This window comes from Gymnoscopelus braueri (genome assembly GCF_963280865.1).
Source record: "Gymnoscopelus braueri genome assembly, chromosome: 13".
NCBI classification, from domain to species: Eukaryota; Metazoa; Chordata; class Actinopteri; order Myctophiformes; family Myctophidae; genus Gymnoscopelus; species Gymnoscopelus braueri.
In genome coordinates, this window is record NC_137615.1 from 54309319 (window position 1) to 54333919 (window position 24601).

Sequence of the window (24601 nt, forward strand, 5' to 3'; positions counted from 1 at the left end):
TGCTACCATAATTGGCGGCCACACTCATGGAGTGTACACGATTGTATGGGGCCAGTCTCCAAGCAGACACATGGCCCAACTAACTCCACATTTTCACCGAAAATTCCACAATATTCTGCCTGTAACAACAGCTGCTTCCCATACCGTTACTGTACTTGCACAATGTACAATTAATATGAAACGCATTATGCCCCAATACTTATGCAAATCACTTCCACAGCTCGCAATTTACTTCCGGATGGTCCGTTTAACAGCCAATCATCATCATCTACGACACAAACTGAGCACCTTCCTTGCCACATCCGTGAAACGGACGAGAAACAAGCGCTGCCGTGGTCAATGCAAACGAGCCCCAAAAGCGCGCCCAAATACGCCCAAAATCGCTTATACAAAAGGCAGACCTGGCAAGTTAACGCAGGCTACGCCAATCATGTTCGCGAGATCTACAAGCTATGGGGCAGAGACGCTATGTGCCGTATCTTAGCAACAACCTAAGCGCTAACTCTCATTGGTTGTGTCATGCTTAGGGCAGTTTCCAGACAGCAGCATCAAGTACTCGCTCAGATAGCTCGCTGCCGCCATTACAGTCAGACGCACTGACGCAGCAACGGCTGGCCTCCGTGATTGTTCTGCGAGCCCAGCTGGACAGCACAATCACCGTCATTTCTCGAATAAATCGCCCTGTCATTCATATTGTCAAGACTTTGAGGTCACTGCAGCCTCTTACTAATGTAACGCATGTTTATGTCCACTACTGTCATAAATTATTCATAACTTAACTCATTCATTGTAAAAAAAAACATTCAGTGCCACATTCAAAATTCATTGTAAAAAAAAAGTGCTTAGGAGCCGAGATTCAGTTAGAAGTTAAACAAGAAGTGAATGGAGCAGAACATTTTCAAATCATCATATCTTGGGTTCTGAATTTTTTTTTCAAAACGTTTTAGACGTCCTGTGGCACAGGGCTTATTACAACGGACGTTTTAGACGTCCAGTGGCACTGAATGAGTTAACATGAGCCGTTAGCATGCGGTTAACGCTAACGCACTTTCAACGTTAGCATGTAGCTAACGCTAACTTGGCTGAAGCGGCTGTGCAATCAATTTGTCAACAATGAACGTTAGTGTGGTGAATGTTAATATTCCTGCTCAGTTACTCCATTGTAGATGGTGCGCCCACATAAGCCCAAAATCGCTTATACGACAAACAGATCTGCCAACCCTCATCGTACACAGCATTGGCTGCTAACGTGGCCTGCAACTTGGATTCTTTTGCCCATGGTTGTTAATGCAGCCTGCTAATAGTGTCTAAAGCATGTATGTGAATGTTTATGTCCATTACTGTGTTGCCGTTAGTTGGGTTAAATGACTATTAGCCAAGCGCTGCCTATAATGAGCCGTTAGCGTGTAGCTAAGCTAACGAACGAGTAGCGTTAGCATGCGGCTAATGCTAACGCTGTTGTCGTGACTGAAACGGCTATGTTACACATCTTACCAACAACCTGTATGAACGTTAGTCTGGTAAATGTCATCAATGCTACCTAATTAGCCCGTTGAAGAGTTTCATTTTAGTTTATCTTGTGGGCTTTTGTGACACAATGTAACATAATGGCAGCGACGCGTTGCTGCGCAATCAGAGGGCATCAAAATCAGTTTTATTGTCACATCACAGGTTTACAAGGTAAAGAAGTGGGTGAAATTCGTTTTTGTACATCGTTCCCATCGCAACGTTAATTTCCATAGAAAGAAGAGGGGGGGGGGGGGCTATAAGTGGGTTCTACCTGGGCCCTAGGTGTATTCCAACCAACCAGAGTGCAGTGGCCATCACTCCAAATGTTGTGACGTCAGGGCTCTCAATACTGCTCATTGGGGGAGGAGTAGGGGCGCAGGGCGGGCGCGCAGATCGCTGAACCAATGGTAGCCCACGGATGTTTTCTCTGGAGATTTCAAATCCGCCCCTCTATGCCACATATCAGACGCGCTACAGGGTCTTTACTGACCGAGCCATGGCCCCACTGGCTACGCCACTGATATGCGCTGCCAAGTGGGCGCGGGCGCTACGTGGGCGCGGGCGCTAGAGCTGAGGCCCCGCGCAGAGGGGCCGAAGTTCTAGTCAAAGTAATAGAGGATTTGTTCATTATTATTATTCTAATTATTGAAACAAAATTGTTCCCTGAACCAATTAAAACCGGGAAAGCATAGGTGTCATTTGACATTGACAAGTGGTATTGGATGACAACCAGTGGTGTAAAGTAACTAAGTACATTTACTCAAGTACTGTACTTAACTCATTCACTGCCACTGACGTTAAAAAACGTTTTTTTCCCCGATTACCAATACTGCCAAAAACATAATAATAAAAAAGTTGCTGCTCCATTCACTTCTTAGTTAACTTATTACTTAACACATTAAGTGCCAAAGTTTTATTAAAACAGGGTACATCTAGTGCCAGCGCTTCTTACCATGTACACTGATATGTTGCGTGCTGTAGAAGCCACGACGAGGACGTGGATGTAAACAAAGGCTGCGTGCACGACGGTGGAGGGTCCCATCTATCGCCTGGAACAATAATATTTCTAACGCGATCCGCCATTGCAGAGTGATCGCCCATCAAAAACGGCTCGTTTCTCACGTTAAAAATAAATGGAGATATGAAGCTTTTTCTCAAGGAGTTATAATGGGAGAGGCCGAGAGGAAGTGTTTTTGTCATGGATCTACATCCGGCCTTTCCATTGTAGAGAATCCGTGCATGATCCCAAAGTTAGGGCGCCCCGTGTGGAAAAAATATATAAAAAACATGAATTGGCTAAAACGGTCCTGACCGTTTATAGCACTCCACGCATGGCTTTTCAAAAACGGTCCGGACCGTTTTTGGCAAACAATGTGTTAAAAATCATGTATCTCGGCTCCTGTGTACTTTTTTTTTATTATGTATTTTTGGCCGAGACATGCCATTTTCAAAGACTTATAAAAGCGAACGGGAGGTCGCAATGACATTTTTGTGATTAGTAACCATCAGGGGATCAATCATACTGGAGATAAATATTCTGTGACTACTTCAAAAGGTAAGAAAAATCAAAAAATCGCTGGCAGTGAGTGCACGCAGCCAGAAATAAGTCTGGCAGTGAAAGAGTTAAGTAAAATTTTGAGGTACTTTTACTTTACTGGAGTATTTCCAATTGTCAATACTTTTATTTCTACTCCACTACATCTCAGAGGCAAATATTGTACTTTTATTCCACTACAATTATTTGAAAACTTTAGTAAATAGTTACTTTGTAGATATGATCGCACGCGATGATATAATCGCGACTACATTTTGATACCAATACTTTACTCATGTTTTGTTTTGTTTTAGTTTCAACATCAAATGGTCAGAACAAACAAACTGAATAGATTATTAGATTAACATTATTTACACAGGTATCAACAAGCTAGTTCACTGCTCCATCCTAATTATCCGCAATAAGATTACTCGCACGCATGCACACACACACAGTACCTGCACTAAGGTTGAAGGTCCTGCCCATTATGGAGCTCTCTACTGGAGAAAACCAGTTCATCACGGAGCCCACTAGGGGGAGCTGTCTCAACATGCCCTGAGAACGAGAACGCACACACACACACACACACACACACACACACACACACACACACACACACACACACACACACACACACACACACACACACACACACACACACACACACACACACACACACACACACACACAGTTTGAAGTCAATCAGGCGGACGATTCTCAAGATGCATGAAGGACAAAATATGCAGATGTGTGCATTTATAGAGGGATTGGCTCAGATATAAAACACTGATATACTGATGTTGTGTACAAACACACACCTCTTCCATCAGCTTGTCCTGGTTGGCTTTTTGCAGCTGGAGTTCTGCTTCCAGAATGCCTTTCCTCACCACGTCCGTCATGTTCTCCAACAACTGTACACAACATTAATACACACCTTACTGTATACAGTATATGCAACACATCATGTGTGTTTAAACTGCAGAACACACACACACACACACACACACACACACACACACACACACACACACACACACACACACACACACACACACGTTTAAAACATACACAACACTCACAACTTATAGACACATTTATGTAAAGTTATAATGATATTATAATAATATGCATTATACAATGTACACAGAGACTGATATAGGCAACATAATCCTACCCTTCCACTCTCCTCTATGTCTGTCCCCAGGCTGATAATAATTAGGGATTATGGTGTTACTATTTCCCCCTTTTGTGCCAGGGATACCGATGTTGACCAATAGTGGCAAATATCGGCCGATATGGCCGATGTATCGGTGCATCCCTAATAATAATAATAATAATAATAAGGGTAATAAGGGTAATAATAATAATAAGGGTAATAATAATAATAATAATAATAATAATCATCATCTTACCCTTCCACTCTCCTTTATGTCTGTCCCCAGGCTAATAATAATAATAATAATAATAATAATAATCCTACCCTTCCACTCTCCTCTATGTCTGTCCCAAGGCTCATCATGGTCTCCACCAAGTCACAAACATCAAGGTCTTCTGTTGCCATGCCAACAAATACACAGTTCTGTTCTGTTCCACACTGTGATCCTAAAAGGACAAATAAAACAACATTCACTATCTACACATTTGCAGCTTTTCGTGCACATGTGGGTGTTTGGGGTTTGGTGTTTGGGTGGCTCCGGTGTTGCCAACAAGCTCAAAAGTAGCGACCAGTTTTACCACTTGAACCCTATTACATCAGCTATTTTCAAATAAATATAGCAACTACACTTCAGAAACAAGACCAAACAAAAGCAACCCGCAACTATGAATATAGTTAGCTCCAGCTTATGTGAGTGAAACAAGCGACCAGGTCGACGTAGCGGACATGCCACCACAATCTACGACAGAGAGAGCGAGAGAGAGAGAGATGAAGAGAGAGAGACAGTCTGTAATACAGATAATCGGCTGGTTGTTTAGAACCGGACTCAAGAGCCACTGTGAAGGCCTAGCTGGGTTGTAAGGCCAGCTAGTCATCCTGACTCTGCAATCCGTGATTAACTGGGTTGTAAGGCCAGCCAATATCCTGGTACTCTGGAGAGAGTTAAGATGCTCTTCGAGCGTCGCTGAGGACACTGCCTTAACCAGGGCCTCCAGCGACCTTTATATTGCTGGCTGTGCCCCTGATGTCACCACGAGGATGTCAGATAGTGTCAGATATCTCCATACATGGAGCTGCCCATGTCAGTTATGCCCAAATATGGGACCATGACGTCAGTCCTGGACGTGACGGCCATCTCCATAAATGGAGTCTCTGGGAAGGGTTCGCATATGTCAGACCCCGTATCTATGGCACGTCTTGGGTCTCTATGACGACTTCGTAGGTCGATCGTCTCCATTTATGGGGATCTCCATCTATAGGCCAGTGTTGGCAAGTATGCCCTGAACGTTCGCAACACAGTCTGGCAATACATCATTCGTATTGATGCAATATGAAATTGAAGTCAAGACAACAGTTACTGAAGGCCTGAAACATGCAGAATTGATTGCTTTAACCAGACCAGTCCTCCTCAGGGCGTAGATCTCCGCCAATCTCCGCCAGGCCGGGTTGTCTACCCAGGACCCGCAAACTTTGGAAGGCAGTCATAGCCACAGGAATGGGAAAAAAGCTGAACTTTTCAAAGAATGTTAACTACTACTGTAATAACTTCTTCTTAAAGAAGAATCTGAAAATTTCAATGACGGTTGATAAAACATAAAGTTTATATTATCAATAGGCTATGTTAAACGTTTAATTATTCTACAGTCTCATTTATTATTATTCAAATAAACGTTACTAATAATAATAATAATAATAAAATACACTACTCCTATTATATTAAAATTGGCTTAAGGGAGGACAGGTGGGCGGTTGGACCACGCCATCACACTCATGTCACCATGACTCAGCCATAACCATATACTAAGGAGTTCCCAAAGCAGCTACACCCAAATATGGAGTGTGTTGTCAATGTGTCATCATGGCATCAGGCACAAACAAATCACTCATCTCCATATATGGCCACAGAAGGGGCCATGCCCATTATTGGCTTATACTAATGACATCAGGTATCTCAATTTATGGCCATAAAAAAAGGACTGACAGATACAAAGATCTCAATATATGGCCATATCAGTCGGATCGGCGGTGCAACGTAGGCGTGAACTCTAGAACCTCTAGTTATTATACATTTCTAGGGGGTTGAATGTTTTGCATTATGTTTATTTTATTTTATTATTATGTTTTTTTACGGTGTGACTCCTGGAGGGCAAGCTGTCCTGTGTGTGTCTGTGTATATTGTTCAGTTTGTGAATTCATAATCTCAGATCGATCCACGATCTGAGCCTGTCCATATTTGGAGAAGACTGATGTCCTAGATATGACATCATCAAGATGATGTCATAGATCCACTGGGAAGCACTATTATTAGACAATGTTAAAGCAGCACTATGTAACATCTTTTAGTGAATTGTGTACAATCTGTATGGGAGAGTATGTCGATACAATATAACTTATACAATCTGTATGTTAATACAATATATTACACGGCTTGGTTGAATGCTTGATTCTGATTGGTCAATCGCTTAATTCAACGGCGTGTTATTTCTGGATAATGACCAATGAGCTCAATAACAGACCGCTGTCTAATCAAAGACTCAGAGCACCTGCTCATATCAACATGTGCTGCTTGATGTAATGATGTATGCAACATGACAGCCATGTAAACAAACACACCATGTCATGTAAACATTTGAAGCGAGAAATAGACAATGCAGTAACCAAAAATGTATTCTATTTGATCAGCCGCCTGTTTTCCGAGGCGACCGTGTCCACCCAGCGCAACACTTATGGAATACTTTCATTGCCATAAGCAAGGAAATACTTTGTTTTGTTGTTACTTTAGGATCAATTTATTAAATTATTTATCAAGTAGCCGTGTAATAAACGGGATAATTGACAGGTAGCTGGTCATTAGTTTTTTTTTAAATGAACAGCTACCCGTCAATTGTCCCTTGCATAACGTATACAATCTGTATGGTAGAGTATGTTAATACAATATAATCTATACAATTCGGGTGGTTGTATTTTGTCTCCCTGCTCTTCTATTGAGACATTTAGATCGTGTCAAAGGTCAAGTCTCACCAGACACAGGATCTGACACAGATTTTGACCTGATGGTCAAGATTCAATTTATCCCCTGAGCAAGCAGGCAGGCTTTATTAACTCAATGGTAAAAAATTCAGCACTTGCGCAGAAAAACGGGTTCAAATCCGAGAAAGAGGAAAGTTACATAATGCTGCTTTAACATCACAATTTATACATTTTATCTTTATTATTATAAATTATACATTTCCAAATGACTTGAGGTGTTTGTTTTTGTTTAGTTTTTTGCAGAGGAGTGCTTTGGATATCGTCGATGTCGGGCAAAATCCTTGTATTTCCATATTTAAACTTTTTTTGTTCTTAATGTATGCCATACTATATCATACAGGTGTCACACAAAAGTAGTGAAAATATCAGATCTACACGCTCACAACGTGTTGTGGTGGGACACATTGAAGCTTGCACATCTGCTATTTTCACGATTTTATTTAGAACTCATTAAGACCACGAAAGCATCCATGTCATTTTAGATTCTAGCGTTGGCTATTCAAAAATAGCAGATGTACAAGCTTGCAGGGCAGCACGACGTGACACGCTGTGAGCTATTTTTGAACATTCATGAAAAATCTTGAAAGTGTTTATTTTTTAATACAAAAAAGTTGGAGAACTACTGATTTAGAAGGTATTTGTAGAATCAACCTCAGGTCTTAATTTTATTGTTTTTAAATAATAAAGGAATAGTTTGGACATATGAGGTTTCCAACCGGCAGTGTCGATATCATCTTCTCACTAAATGCAAAAAGCTCAAAGAGCGTCTATTGACACAGATAATGCACCGAACCTATCAACCGTTGCTGTTTTCAAACATCGTGTCATCTGCGTTATTAGCAGAAATAGCCTAGCTGAAATGACAGTTAATAACAAGGACTTCTTTTTTTTATATAACAAAAGGGTCTTTCCTGTTTTTAAACGGTTCCAAAAACAACATTGATTAAAACATTTAAACATTAAAATAAGTTCTGGATTGCAGCTTTAAAAACAACAGCTCAAATCAAGAGGTTGCAGGGCAAGGTAAAGCCCCTGAAACGCACACATTCCACACAATACTGTACAGTACGTATTTTAATGGGCCCTATGCACAGCTGCCATATTGGAAAGAGATTCCTTCACAGGTGTTACCAATGATTCTAAAGGCTCTGTTCCATTTAGCGTAGCCCAGTGGTTTTCAAAACCTTCAAGGACCCCCATTATATCTTCTATGTTTGCTACTTTAGTGTGACACTCTTGTAAGGTAAAGTAGGGCATTCATTTATGAAAAAAAACATAAAAAAGTTGAAATGTGGAGATGGAAGGTTTCTGCCCGACAGAATCCAAACCAGTTATTGAATATTATATATTATATGTAAACAGAAGTCTATGGGAGTGTCTCAATGAATGACTCTGGGTCAGATTTATTCTACCCCCTCTAGTCTGGCCTTGTGTCTGCTGCTCACCAGCCTCCTTTCCCCCCTCCTTTTTTCTTCTTTTGGGGGACCTTCTTGTTTCGGGGAGCCCCTGAGGAGGCTGCAGGTTTTTGCTGGCGGAGAGAGGCCCCAGTACTGGTGGTAGCAGAGCCGGACGCAGAGCCTGGTCTTGGAGACGTTGGGGGGCTGCTAGCTGTCTTACTGGCATCCAGCTGGTCACACTCCGCTGCCGATGCTCCCTGCGTTCCTCGGCCCACCACCTCCTCCTGCTTCTTGCCCTTCTTCTTGCCCCGGTAGTAGGAGCGCTCCCTCAGGGGCAGCCATCGCTCTGGGTCAAGGCTCAATGTGGGGTCAAAGTTCTTGGGCAATTTCCCTCTCTTTTTCTTCTTCTTCACTTTGACAGTGCCTTGGCCTTCCTGCTCTTTGGGCAGGGTTTCTCCCGTGACTTTAGCGGTCTTCTTCCTGACGTAGTTCGCACCGCCGTGCGACTTCTCCAGCTCGTCCACGTCCACGTTGAAAGCCATGGCGTCCGGGGACGGGAGGTGCTTACTCAGGGACTTGGCTTTGTCCGTGTCCACCAAGGAATATGCCAGGATGAGCTGGGCCAACGTGTGCACGTCGCTGGTGTTTTGCTTCCAAAGCAGCTCCAGATCACAGATAGCCTCTTTTTTCCGTCCGTACTTCAACTTGAAATTGGCGGCTTCCCGTACTATTGCCAGGTGTGACGGGGATACGGGCTGCTCGGCTTGGTAGTACTGAAGAGCTTGGCTGAAGACATCGACGGCACTGTCAATGTCTTCCTCATGGGCGTACAACGTCACCAGGGCTGAAACCATTCCTGGTTTGTGCTTGAAATCTTCAATTGACCGCAAGACGTCACATGCTTTTGAAACATGACCTTGAATCAAGTACAGCTGTGCCATCGTCAGTTTAATGCTGGCTGCAGTCTCTGGATGTTGATGGGAGAATTGCTGCAGCAGCTCCATTGCCTCGCTGTGCTGTTTCTGCCTGCACAGTTGGGCCGCCTGTATCAGCACAGGTCGGGGGTGACCTGGGTTCTGCGTCTGGAGGCTGGATGCCAGCTTCCTGCACTGTTCATCCTGGTTGCTGTACATGGCAAGGAGGGCTTTATTAAAGTCTATGGCCTGCAGCTGATTCTTGGTCAGCTTGTACTCCACACCGTCAGCGTTCGTTAGCTTCACCTTCTTCTTTGAGTCAAACACGTTTTGGTCCTTGTTTATTGTAACGATGTTGTTGGCAGTCACGGCAAGCAGCCCCACATCCAACGGCTTGAGCTTGATGACCTGGTTGTAGAGCTGCAGAGCCTCCTCTGGCCGGCCTTGTAACTGCATGATGTACGCCATCTGTGAGTGGATGACAGCCAGCTTGGACTCTATGTCCTCCTCAGTCACATCCAAATCTTCACTCAAGGAAGCTCTACGAAGCTCTTCTGCTTGCCGGAGTTTATTGAGGGCCTCTATAGGCTGACCTTGACCAATAAGAGTGCAGGCAGCGTTGTAGCAAAGCTCATACGTCGTTTCAGGCAGGCCAAGATCGTCCAGGGAGGCTTCTTCCTCCAACTGACTCAGAGCGGCGACTACAGCAGCTAGGTTGGTTTTCCTCTTCTCCTCGTATTTATCCAGGGAGTTCCTGATCAGGTCCGTGTACACAGCCTTGCATTCCTCATAGCGCTCCAGTCTGTAAAGAACTTGGCCATAGAGCTCCTTTAACTTGTCAGTCTGCTCAGAAGCACCTTCAATGGTCTTCATGGCACTTTCCACTCTGTTCAGCCGGTATTCACAGTAACTCTTCTCGAAAACAACGGTGTCACTGGCAAAGACCTCAGAGTGGGCATTTATGACATCCAATGCCTCTTTGAAGTGGCCATTTTGGATAAGACACACAATCTTACAGTGAAGGGCTGTCGTATCATCTTGGACCTCGTCCAGAATGGTTTTGATATAGTTTATGGCCCGGGTGTAATCCCCCGTCTGTCCACAGCGGTTCACTTCGGTCCACAGTGAGACCACAGAGCTTCCTGCATTCGCCATGTTTCACTGTTTGTCTTTGAAACACTGAATCGAGTCCCAACTATCAATTTGTAATGAGTCAGAAAAATGCATGGATTAAACTGTTAGTCTATTATAACTTTGTAGAGTTAGAGCTAGCCTGTATCTGAGACTGTCATTCTTATATATACCGTCTGGCGGGAATTGGAATGACATCACCATGATAACAAAGGGATTCTTCGACATCACCATGATGTCAGACTGTGTCAGTCAGCTCCATATATGGAGGTCATACTCACAGTACATGTGTCAGCCAGCTCCATATGTGAAGGGCACACTTAGATGTGTCAGCCAGCTCCGCTCTATATATGGAGTTCTAGATCAGTAATGCCCAAATATGGAGTGACTCACTCAAACATATTGAGTAGCCATGGCGACCTTACAGTATATCAACAAACCTGCACGTCGTGAAAGCCTTCGTTTTCCTTTGTTTCCATGCAAACAAAAACAGGCTGTGCCCAATGGCGCTTTCTTGCTACTATCTGAGGCATTAACATAAATATCTCTCTCAGACACCCTTTGCCCTTCTCTCTCTCTCAGTCGTTAATACTATTTTCAATACTAGTCCAGTACCGGTTATTAGAAATACATAGAAGCCAGTCTATCATGTCAGTCATCTATCTCATCAGTACTTTGACATCAGTCATGTCCATATCTAGGCATAAACTGTGGTCAAACATACAGAAATACATGCACATGTGGAAAGACATACAGACATACACAGATGTGTGGATTTCCTAAATATGTCTGTTGTCTATACTGTATATGGTTATGTCTATTGTCAATACTAGATCAGTGTCCAACGGGCACCAATCTAATATTTTAGTATTTTGTTACTGAGTGTACAGCACTTTGGTTCAACACTGTTTTAAATGTGCTCTATAAATAAAGTGGATTGGATTGGATTTGGATTGAACGATGAAAATGGTGTCCCTTTTGTGCCCATATATGGAGATCTTTGTATCTATCTGTCCTTGTCCCTTTCATGCCCATATAATCCCTGATGTCATCAGTATATGCCCATATATCCGATAGACGCAACGCCAGGCACCACACTCCCTCGAGTTCTCAGTGTGCTGATGCGTGCACCGAGTTTGAAGTCGGTAGGTTCCATAAAGGCGCATGACCATATATGGGCATAGTGGTCGGATCTGTGGCTCTGGACAACTGGATCTCCATATATGCCTATGTATAGCCCTATCGGTCAGGTTCTGGAAAACCGCCTATCTGATCGACTCAACGCAGGGAATGGTACTCCCTCGGGTTGTCACAAGCGACGCGCATGCCGAGTTCGGACTCAAACAGTTCTCAAGACACATGAACTACAGACGGAAGGATGTACAGAAATAAATACGTACAGAAACTTTGCACATTTATTGTAAGATATGTGTTGTCTCTTTCTCGTGCAGTGCCAGTCTGTACTCTGGAGACATGTGGAACTCCATATGGAATGTGGAACTCCATTGGGAGTGGACAGAAACACGCTGCAATTTGTGGAATTTAGTGACCTCACTGTATGTCACTGGAGCGTGCTTCAGAATCACACGACCTCTATCCGGAGGCCGGATATCTATTTATCTATAGCGATCACGCAACGCAATTATTATATTTAATAATATTAGTTTGTTCTTTTAGATCGCCTTTTAAAACACCTATATGTAATCAGTGGGACTGGGAACCGGTGCGGGTAGTAGCACCACCCTTTCAGAGCAGCATATTAGGCATCTGACCAGGCAGAGTGTTAGACTGCCACTGACAGTGTTTGCCCAGGTCCTCCGCTATTTCCTTGTTTCGCGGCGGGTTGCGTGACATGTTTGTGCTCGTAGCGTCAAGGTAAGCTGTTGTTTTAATGATGTAGCGTTCTCTGTTTCTAGTTTGATTTATGTAGACATCCTCCAGGTTACTTATGTACATGTTTTTCTTTGTTAGACATTCGTTTAGGAGCTCAAACTAGAGCACAGAGCCCTGCTTGTGTGTGTGTGGGTTTGCACACAGGCTTAGAGAAACGAAGGTAGGCTTACTTTGTACTGCAACAGCACAAACATGTTCATGGATTTTAATATGTTCGACATTCTACAAGTTATTTATGTACATGTTTATCTCTTTGTTAGACGTGCTTAAAAGAGCGCCGAACTAGAGCCCTGCAGTGTGAGTGTGTGTGTGTGTGTGCGTTTATACACAGGTCTGGAGGTATGCTGGCTTTTGCATTGCAACAGCACAACAGTTTTTATGAATGAAATGAATGAGTTCTCACGCTGGTGTATTTTATCATGCAGGCTAGGACCGAGTGCACTGTTTGCACCAACACCCTGGGCATTCCCTGATCACCTGTTAATAGGGTATGTTAACTTTCATGATAAACATTCTAAAGTACATTGAATGCATGTTACTGGTACTGGGTGTATTCTTGTGAATGTTTGGCTGAGGTCGAAGTTGTAGTCAGAATTTGATTCTGATTACAACCAAACATCAGCAAAACATCTATAGCACCAGGGTAAATCGTGAAACTAATTCAATGTTTGTTTTTATTACAGATTGTGCCTTACTGTCGAACCGCTGTTCTTTTTACCGTTTTGTTTTTATAGTTTATGCTGCTATGTTTTTTATTCTTTTGCACTGTATTTAGATACAGTGCTATAGCCCCTGTGGCTTTAAACGAAAATCACAACCTGTCCAAACCAAGAGGTTTAATTAGGCTACAACCTGAGACAGAAATACACTTGGTTAATGGTTACAGTATACTGCAGATTTGCACTTAATTGATTGCTGTCCCTTTACTGTGTGGTGTTCATGGCTTTTCATCCTTTGAGTTTGTATTTGCAGTGATCTTTAATGCCAAGTGCACTTGGCTCTGAGCAGGGGCGGCTGGTATCAATGGCCTAGTGGGGCTAAAAATTAGAAATTATTATTAAAATATATATTTTTTTAATTAAAAAATAATAATTTATTATTAAAATGTTATTAAATGTTATTAAAATGTTTTAGAATAGATTATTTTACATGCTGGTGGAACCTAGAGCAGCAACAGCATCAAATAGTTACAAGTTACACTAAATATGTCAAAATGGGCTGATTTCTTTTAGCCCAAATCAGCTTCCATTGGCTTTCATTGAGTTGAGTGATTGACAGCTGACATGACACGCCTGCTTGATTTACTCACCATTGGGGCTAACTTTTCTTAGCCCCCATGCTCCGCCCTCACTGGCTTTTGACGGTAAGGCTGACGGACATGGCAGTGGATGTGTTGGATGCAGCTCAAAGTCAACTTTGAAGTTTGTTGCCTTACGACCTTCCTAGCCCGAGTTATTAACACATTGGGTGCCAGAGGTTTATTAAAATATTATACGTTGAGTGCCTGCATTTCTTCCATCCACTTGCGTTATACGTTTCGTGCTGCAGAAGCCCCGACGCGGAAGTGCATGTAAACAAAGCGTGCGTGCGAGACGGCGGAGGGTCCCGACTAACGCCTGGAACAATAATATTTCCAACGCGATCCTCCATTGCAGCGTGATCGCCGATCGGAAACGGCTCGTTTCCACCACATTAAAAAGAAATGGAGATATTAAGCTTTTAGTCAAGGAGATAACATTGAAAACGCCGACCGGAAGGATTTTTGACATGGAGCCTCATCCAGCCTCTTCTTCTCAGAAACTCCTTGGGTGATGTCAAAGTTTCGTTTTAGCGCCCCACGTGGGCCACTCGTATAAAAATAGAATTGGGTCAAAAACGGTCCGGACCGTTTTCGGCACTTCTCGTTTGGACCCTCAAAAACTTTCAATGTGTTAAAGAAAAACGGGCGACAATGGCCAAAACTCAATCGAAAATCCGCGAACGAAAATCGGCAAAAGTGTCCGTTTTCAAGATGTTTTGGCCATTATCTCTGGAACGGAATGTCCAATCTGCTCAGTTCAAAGCTTGTTTAATGCGTGACTTTGAGGACATTAAGCTCCTAGCGACACCTTTACGGGGTTTTTGTACAAGTATGGTAATTGTGCGGACCGGCCCAGTAGGGCCCTTCTTGGGCCAGGCCTTAATTTTCAGGCCCGTGGAGAACTCTTAGAGAGAGAGAGACACAGACAGACAGACAGACAGACAGACAGACAGACAGACAGTGTGTCTGTCTGCTATGAGAACAGGCTATATTATCTATCTATAGCGATCGCGCGACACAATTATTACACAAAGTCTTATATCTTACAGACAGACAGACAGACAGACAGACAGACAGACAGTGTGTCTGTCTGCTATGAGAACAGGCTATATTATCTATCTATAGCGATCGCGCGACACAGTTATTACACAATTATAACACAATTATTACACAAAGTCTTATATCTTACAATTTATTGATTGAATATCAAATATATGATCAAAATATGATATCAAAGTCAAGCACAGAAAAGTACAGATCAATACAAGGTCTGCTAAGAGGATTTTAAACCCAAGAAAGCGCTATGGTTTGTTTCCATTGGGGTCCTTTGTACAATGCTATGCAAAAAAAAAAGAGTAGAAATAAAATTAAAAAAAATGTACAGTTTAACAGTTAAACTTCCATTCATAGGAAAATCGTCCAGAAGACAAATGGGGGAAATAATAACTGTTAAAAGCAGCAGCAAACAGAATGGTGTTTTAAAGGGCGATCTACAAGAACTAACTAATATTATCAAATATAGGTGTTTTAAAAGGCGATCTAAAATAACTAAATAATATGATTAAATATAATAATTGTGTCGCGCGATCGCTATAGATAGATAATATAGCCTGTTCTCATAGCAGCAGTGCGGGGGCGTGTTTGTGTGGATGCGCTGTCTCTCAAGACAGCCGTGGGGGCGTGTTTAGGTTCAAGGGGCGCAGCCCCGGATAGAGTGCGGTGTGATTCTGAAGCACTCGTCACTAGAACCTATATTAAAATTGGCGTAAGGGAGGACTGGCCGTCCGGCCGGCGGACCTCTGACATCACCGTCATGTCGCTATAAGTCAGCCATAACCATAAGGAGTTCCCAATGCAGCTACGCCCAAATATGGAATGTGTTGTACCTCAATGTGTCGTCATGGCATCAGGCGCAAACAAATCAGTCAGCTCTATATATGGGCACAAAACGGGCATGCCCATAAATGGGAATATACTGATGACATCAGGGATCTCCATATATGGGCATAAAAGGGACAAGGACAGACAGACACAGAGATCTCGGGGGAAACAAATCAGTCAGCTCTGTGACGCAAAACGCGTCACAGAAGTGACACGCAGAAGCCCCAAATAGGCCTCGCCCATCACATTTCCAACCCGGAAGAAGGGGTGATTTCGGCCCACGCGCTGGGAGAGCAATTCCATACAAGTGGATGGGAGGGGATATCCGGTGCCCTCTAGGGCTGTGAAACCACCAAAATTCAATATCCTCACAAATATAAAACACTATATGTTTTATATGGGGTTGAGGAGGAACCCTCAACATTCACAACGCGTTGCAACGCATTGTGAGCTTGTAGATCGGCTATTTTTTGCAAAGGCTTTCCCCACAGTACGGATGCTGGAGTTCAAGTGTTTAACTATTTCCACTCACCTTCTCTCTTCACACAATTCCTGCTTGTAATGGGCAGTAACCCCCGGCTTTATTGTGGGCTCGCTGCAGCAGCAGCGAGCCCAGCTATTTTCTGAAAGGTTGAGTACTTTTATTTTGGTACTCAAAGTATATTTTGATGCTAAAACGTATGTAGATTTCAAGCTCCAAAAATACCTCCCCCCCACACACATCCCATACTCCACCACCACCCCACCTACCACACCACAAGACATACGCCCCTCTGTCATACTTTGACTATTAAAAAAAAATACGATCTACAATGTGATGCGTTGTGAGCTTGTAGATCTGCTATTGTGTAAAAAGCTTGACAGTTTTTTGAAAGTGTGAGTACAGGGGGTGGCAGTGGCTCAGGGGTAGAGTGGCTGGTAGAGCAGCCAGATGGCAATTGCAAGGTTCCCAGTTCTATCCCGGGCTCCCCCAGAGTAAGTGTCGAAGTGTCTTTGAGGAAGACACTGAATCTATATGAGCAGGTGCCTTGCATGATTTCCTCCACCATCGGTGTATAAATGGGTGACATTTTTATGGCAATAATTTTGTACATTTCAAGCTCCAATATAACACTAATGGTGTGTATTGGTCAACATAAACCGACACAACTCCCCCACACCCCATACCCCCCTCTCAACCCCCCCCCCCCCCCCCCCATCACACATGGACACGCACATGCAGGCAGGCAGGCACGCAGGCACGCACGCACGCACACACACACGCACACACGCACAGAGTAAACCATCGGAAATAGCTAATCTACAAGCTCACTGGAGCCAGGGGGAGCACCCCACACCCATCACTCCTGCCCCTATACCCCTCCATCCCCTTACTACCATCAGCTATGCAAGCTGGTGTATAACTGATGACAATTAGGAGAATGATAACGGGTGCTCCCGATCTGATCAACCGGAGGCACGTCTACACCCACACACAACACAAAGACAGAGATACAGAGTCAAACTGAATTTGTGCTTTTTATAACTTGGGCAATGTGGGCTTTAAAGCGAGCCCACACTGTTTCTTCAGGAAAAATATTTCTAGTTTGTCTTTATATGTTTCTGGCTTGACGTCAACGAGCTTGTTGATCGACACTTAAACAGCGACACAGCCACAGATTAAAGCTAAATAAAATCTCACGACTGAAAAATGTATGGCCAAGTCCTAATGTGGTGCTGTTTCCTAAACAACACAATATGTAACATTATGAAGTTTTAGTAATGTTGATCCTGCTGTTCCACATACTGCCTACCAGGTGAAGAAATCACAGATTGAGGCTTTAAACTTTGCTTTTATGAAATATCCCAGACCATTAGAGTTTTACAGAAGATGCTTCTGAACACATTGCTAGTTTGACCACTTCAAATGCTTTAGTCTTAAAATAATAACCGAAAACTCTCAATGCATCGCAGTGCGATGCATTGAGAGCTTGTAGATCGCCTATTTTCGCTGCGCAACGTGCTTCCATTAGAAGACATCCTGGCTTCTATGTAATCCAAAAGACTGAAATCAGACGTGGCGACTGAGAACTTTAATCCATGTAGATCTGCTGCGTCGCTTTGTGGCTTTGTATCTTTTGCACCTGCCAGCGTGAACGCAGCATGGATCCCAGTGTGAGAGCAGTGTACACACTCACCAGAGGAGAAGGTGAGGTCAGCATCCAGCTCTTGTAGTTTCTTCAGCAGCTCACTGTTGATGTGTTCAACCTGCTGCTGGGTCTTACTCTCATCCATACCGTCTGCCTGGGGCTCATACCTACACACCAACACAATGATATACACTCTGTTAACCAGGGTTACTCTCAACCATGCCGTCTGACTGGGGCTCATACCTACACAACACAGTAACATACACTCTGTTAACCAGGGTTACTCTCATCCATACCGTCCGCCTGGGGCTCATACCTACACATCTATCAGCCTGTACATTGGCCGAGATACAGGTTATTTCCCAAATAAACTAACCAAAAAATGATCTTTCTCGTCCTTGGCAGGCTGCGCCTTTGCAGAATTCGACGAGAAATCTCGCCGTGGCAGGCACAGACTTAAAGGTATCATGACATTCATTTTCACTTTTTTTATTTTCAATGTTTTTTTTGGGGTTTTATGACCTCAATTACACCCAAAAAACCTGAACTTAGAACATTCAGTGGATTTTCTGTGGTCTGGGGTTTTCTGAATAATTAGGCTGAAAAGTAATCTGAGCTTGGCCCTTCGACAGTGAGGTCACAGTCGATTAATCCCGCCCACTCTCCTCATCGCCCCTCCCCTCCCCTATCCTTTCCTTTGGGGGGGGGGGCGGAGCAGAGTCGATGATTGACAGGCAAAATCCCTCACCAGCGACACCCGCAGGCAAAGATTTCTTTTTTCATTGCAGTTGAAAAGGCTTTAGAAATGTGAGAGAAAAACACCTGCCATGGATCACTGGAATGGAATTTTCACTTAAAACTTTTTGTACACTTTTGAAGGACCAAGACAAAGACTTTGAATGTGGTGTAAAAGTGAATGTCATTAAACCTTTAAAAGGATATACTGTAACTGCTTATGGTAAAGAAAGATCCATTAGATTATGCCAGGTGCATCCAGTGCAACAGGCTCGCTAAAGTCCAGTAGTTAATTAAATATGCATACATTGTATGTTACTGCATGTGATTATACAATGTTCTTTCCTCTACCTAACTTTTCTTTACCTAACTCCTCGTAGTGTATGCAGTTTCACATCACTGACATAATGAAAAAGTAATTGGCTTTCTTTATGTTAGGGGTGCAACCTGTCCTGCATGGAAGTGCTGAGGTGCAGCGCCTCTTAACCTTATTTCCTGTCCCCTTGTCACCCTAACGTTTCTTGGTAAAACGCTAGCCTCGAACTGTTTGCGATGTTTGCAGAAATGACAGTTATCTACAAGATTCATCTACCAGCCTTCCTGTAAATCGGGGAGGCTATAGCGCCCCGTGCGGGAGGCCATTTGCACCCGTGGTGAAAACCTGACGACGTTCTCTGGAAAGCCACAGCACATCCCTCCCATCAGCACATCTGTCTGACAATCCAGGATGTGGCAAAGGGGCCCTGCCGATGTCTTCGCTTATCTCATCTGATGAACTTTTGCACTTCACTCACTTACACATATAGGCATAATTTATTTGGGTAATAGCTACGCCCATACGAGACCGCCTCGGTGGGCTGTCCAACACTAATTCTGTCAATGTATATATGTGACTGCTTGTCTTTCAATAAATTAGGACATGTTAACTTGGACGCTTGTTTGAGACTTAATGTGTTCCCGATGCATCACTCTTCTTCTATGCTGCTATAACTGACACATCAGTGTTTTCTAATGAACTTCTCTCATCCACATCATCTGACCAGACTTTGAATGACATAGAGAATAAAAATCGTTACACTGCATTGCCATATTTATTTTTGTGTACTGTTTAGCGGTAAAATTACATGTGTGTTTGTTTACATGGCTGCCTTTTTGAATATGGCAAAAAAAGCACCATGGATTGCTTACTTCATTGTCTCATTCAGGTGCATTGTCTCCATCGGTCTGTTAATGATAGCATGTGGTCATTATTGAACAATATCAATAATCAAGCATTCGACCAAGCTGTGTAATAAACACTGTTACGTCACAATGTGTGATAAGACTGGAGCCCGACTGATATTGGTTTGGCTGAAATAATCAGCTGATATATCGCTCACATGAGCTTGTAGTTCTGCTATTTTTGAGAAGAATAAGAACAAATGCCAATAGTGATATTATCAAACATATCAGACAGTCTACATTTCCCGAAAGGAAATGCATGTATTTAATTCAGTCTGACCAGAAGCAAGGATAAAACATAAAAAAGAGTGACAGAGGGGTGGGGGGGGGTATCAAAAGCACAGGCACACTTACCGTACAGCTCCCAGGCCAGGCCAGCTGAGGTCCTCTACGTAGCGCAGCGATGGGCCGTGGCGATGCACCTCCTCTCTGAAGTCCTGCTTGAGACGCAGTGTGGAGCTCAACACAGGTACCACCTCACAGACTGTCTGCACCAGAGTCCCTACGTCCCTGGACTCTGTCCCCAACACTGTAGGACAGACACAGTTATACAAATGAGTCTCTATGTCCCTGGACTCTGTCGCCAACACTGTAGGACAGACACAGTTAGACAAATGAGTCTCTATGTCCCTGGACTCTGTCCCCAACACTGTAGGACAGACACAGTTAGACAAATGAGTCTCTATGTCCCTGGACTCTGTCCCCAACACTGTAGGACAGACACAGTAGACACATGAGTCTCTATGTCCCTGGACTCTGTCCCCAACACTGTAGGACAGACACAGTTAAAGCCCCTTTTCCATTGCAGCTTAAGCACCACACCACACCACACCACACCGCATCAAAATATCTACCGTTTCCATTACACAAAAGTACCCCCGCTCAAATCCACAGATATGAGTAGCAGACTCCGGTCGTTGACACTCATTTGTAATGTAACTAGAAAAGGTGCTCCTCGGAGCACTGCCAGACCCCTAGCGGTTGAAATCTGAATGGCCGGACTTCGCATGACGTGTGTGCAGAGGAAAAGAGGGACAGACAGAGGAAAAGAGGGACAGACGGAGGAAAAGAGGGACAGACCGACAAAGCCTCATGTAGGCCGACCCTCTGGGTCTGGCAAACATAGGTGGAGGTCATTGCTTTTTGTCTAACAATGTAATGTAGGTGAGTGACCAACTGTCCTGTATACAAATGCAAATCACCTGTGCACGTGCGGGTGAACCATTTGAAATGGATCCTTAACTGTGATTACAATACAATATAAATTATAATGTATTACAACTATGATAATTATAATACACTATAATGGATTATAACTGATTATAATACAATATAAATTATTATAATTTATTACAACTATGATAATTATAACACTATAATAGATTACAACTGTGATCATAATACACTATAAAGTAGTATAATGTTTTACAACTATGATACTTATAATACACTATAATAGATTATAACTGTGATTATAATACACTATAAATTATTATAATGTTTTACAACTATGATAATTATAATACGCTAGAATAGATTTTAACTGTGATTTTAATAATCTATAAAGTATTATAATGTTTTACAACTATATCCTGTTCTAAATAAAAAGTTGGTGAGTGATCAGTCATTATGAAGTGTTTGGCCCCGCTTGGCCTAGCTCAGACCTACCCAGGACTGGGCACTTTTTAGGCACCAGTTTCGTACCACTTACACACCACTCTACCCACTTCATTGTAGTGGAAACCGAGGCACAAGTGGGCGGTGTGGTGTGGGGTAGGGTGAGGCCATGCATATGGAAAGCCGCCTATAGACACATGAGTCCCTACGTCCCTGGACACTTTGTGCCACGCTATGCATCAGCTATTTTTGAAAAATCTTGTTTAAAAAAAAATATATATATTTTTTTTAAAGCAAACCTGTTTAACTAAAATCTTTGCTTCTGGGGGTTCCACATACTTCAGTTTAGTTTTAGTCACATTTTAGTCATCTGAAATGTTTGAATTTTCTAGTTTTTAGTTTTAGTCGACTTTAATATTATACGATTTTAGTCCATTTTAGTTCCATGCGCAGCCAACGATAAAATTACTTGTCTTAGTTCTACTGCATCTTTTCTCCACTAGTCCCTCCCTAACATTTTAGTCTAGTTTTTATTTGTTGACAAAATTGTCAGTATATTTAGTCATAGTTTTAGTCATCATATGTTAGTTTTTTTTTTTTTTTCGACAGGCAGTCGACGCACATTTTTCATCATAGTTTTAGTCAACGAAATGGACACTGGGACAAAACACAGTTAGACCCATGACCCTACTGTGTCAACACTGTAGTACAAACACATTTAACCACATGAGTGGTTGTCACGATTACAACATTGCTGTCACAATTACATTTAAGTTGATGATTAATTGTCATCCAAATAATTGCGATTTAATTGTGTTTTTGAATTGAACATTGGAACAAATGAATAAAAAAAGAAAATTTCTGTTTAGCTTTTTAGGCTTCGTAATCAAAACTTGCATGCGCAGATATGACAAAAAACTTAAATATACAAAGAAATTGCTGTCATATTTAATAGTTTAGAAGCTATTTCTGCTATGCTTGAAAATGTATTACCATTGTTCAACATGGAAACGATTATGACGATGCAAAATAATTTCAATTATCTCAAATAATTGTGAGGAATCAGCTTTACGCCCACATCCACGTGAGATTTATCAAGCAGGGTGTACCCTGTCAATTCTAGCGGTAGATTTATCCGCTGTTGATAAATATGGCGTAGACTCGCCCCACCTGTTTTCCGTCATGAAGAAGCGGAATACGGCCAAGAAGAGGAACTTCTCCAACATGTGAAGTTACCCCACCAATCATCTCTGTATGTATTATTAGTTTTATAGCTATACATTTTTGGAGTGAATACATAATTATGTTTAGATGCCTGTCAGATGGTCAGACAATGCTGCTCCGCATCTCTAAGATGGTACAAACGAGTATAGAATCCTACACACCGTCAGACCAGACGTGAGATCTGAGTGGACCGTACGCTCAAGTCAAAGTCACGATAGATTGATAAATATCAACACAAAATACAGAGGAAAAATATTATATGTACAAATAAAACAAATATGCATAAATAAATAAAAACATATGTACAAAAAATGGGGGGGGGGGTCGTCTGTCTAACAGGAAAATGGTACTACCTCCCCTTTTTTCCTCCAGAAAGGTGAGTTTTTAAGGCCATTTTAAATGAGCCCAGCGAACTGCATTTTTTGAGGGATGGGGTTACACTATTCCAATCCTTGGTGGCAGTGCTGTAGAAGGAGAATTTGCCCATGTTTTTTTGTGGGTGGGTGGTACCAGATTGTTGTTAACTTCTAGTTCTAATTCTAGTTTTTTAAATAGTAATATCTAGTAATTAATTAATAAGTAATTAATAATAAGTAATCTAGTAATTCTAGTTTCGTGACTGTGGGTGTCACTAACCTTTTGGAGGTATTTAGACAGATGCGGGTATAGGGGGCATTTCGGGCAAATTTGCATTTACAATTTTGAAGACCAATCCCATTCTTAGTTGTTTAACCCTGTCTTCTACCCTGAGCCATCCTAGGCTGGTAAAATGAGTGGGAGAGAGGTGGGTCATGGGCCCCAGTCCGAGAACATTGATAAATGAGGGCCTATGTCCCTGGACTCTGTCCCACCAGTCGACCCTAAAATGTAATTTGGAGCTTAATCTCAGACTCCAAAGGGACGTTGAAGGGCCTCATTGACGACCTTGCAGGCTTATGCAAAGACTAAAATGTAACTTAGATAGCATGTTATGTAGACAGATGCCAGATCATTGTTGACCTGGCCTCCTATAGTGTGTATAGTTTCAATGTACAGGCTGATGATAGGTTATTGGTTTAATTATGTATTAGTTATGTTAAATCGTGGGTCTTCAACAGCGGATCTTTTATTTTTTGCATTAACCATCTGAACCCTAGCATCCCAATTTGGGGGGGAACATTTGTAGAAAAGAGCAGATCTACAAGCTCACAACGTGCAAAGAGGCAAAGAGATTTGGTGTCGCAGGGAAAAAAGAGCAGACCAAGTACAGTCAAAGGTCAGGTTTAGTATTGAGGGTTTAAATGGTTTACTATGTAACTTTGTTTTATGAATACAATGTAATTTTGTCCAATCTGTACGGTAGAGTATGTTAATACAATATAACTTATACAATTGGGGTGGTTGTATTTTGTCTCCCTGCTATTCTTTTGAGACATTTAGATCGTGTCAAAGGTCATGTCTCACCTAGACAAAGGATCTGACACGAATTTTGACCTGATGGTCAAGATTCAATTTATCCCCTGAGCAATCAGGCTCAATGGTCCGGGGTAGAAGAGGAAAGTTACATAGTGCTGCTTTAACATGAATTCAACACTGATGATAGTGCTGTCAAACAAGTCTATGAAACTAAAAGTTTAATCTGCAACACAATTTTATACAATATGTAGTGGGGGGGGGTCCCTGCTTCATCTCCCCTCAGCTAAGGGGTCATTGGACTGAAAAACGTTGAAGACTGATCTAATGTGATTGTAATGTTATGTTAAATGTACTGTATACGTTCCTTGTATCTGGTGGTCCTTAGTATCATCAATAGCAGATCTACAAGCTCACAGCATGTCACAGTGAGCTTGTAGATCTGCTATGTTAGGACAGGGAAATATGGTTTGCAGTATGGCTCAACACAAACAACACAGATGACAATACATCTGAACAGCTTGTAAGAAACAAATAA

At 42.5% G+C, this 24601-nt stretch overlaps 2 protein-coding genes across 4 annotated transcripts in view; both read right to left on the reverse strand.

Moving 5' to 3' along the window:
* Positions 1-24601, reverse strand: part of pdxdc1 (pyridoxal-dependent decarboxylase domain containing 1) — a 77366-nt gene that overhangs the window by 11131 nt on the left and 41634 nt on the right. For all 3 annotated transcript variants that reach the window (XM_080448486.1, XM_080448488.1, XM_080448487.1), the window contains 5 exons: positions 20185-20359; positions 17923-18041; positions 4524-4645; positions 3862-3954; positions 3502-3598 (listed from right to left, as the gene is read on the reverse strand). In XM_080448486.1, the coding sequence (XP_080304612.1) occupies positions 3502-3598; positions 3862-3954; positions 4524-4645; positions 17923-18041; positions 20185-20359 (606 nt within the window). The remainder of the gene's footprint in view (positions 1-3501; positions 3599-3861; positions 3955-4523; positions 4646-17922; positions 18042-20184; positions 20360-24601) is intronic.
* Positions 8671-10695, reverse strand: LOC308099739 (signal recognition particle subunit SRP72-like; the record flags this gene model as incomplete). Its single annotated transcript, XM_080448489.1, has 1 exon — positions 8671-10695. The coding sequence occupies one exon, from the start codon at positions 10693-10695 to the stop codon at positions 8671-8673; it is 2025 nt and encodes a 674-aa protein (XP_080304615.1).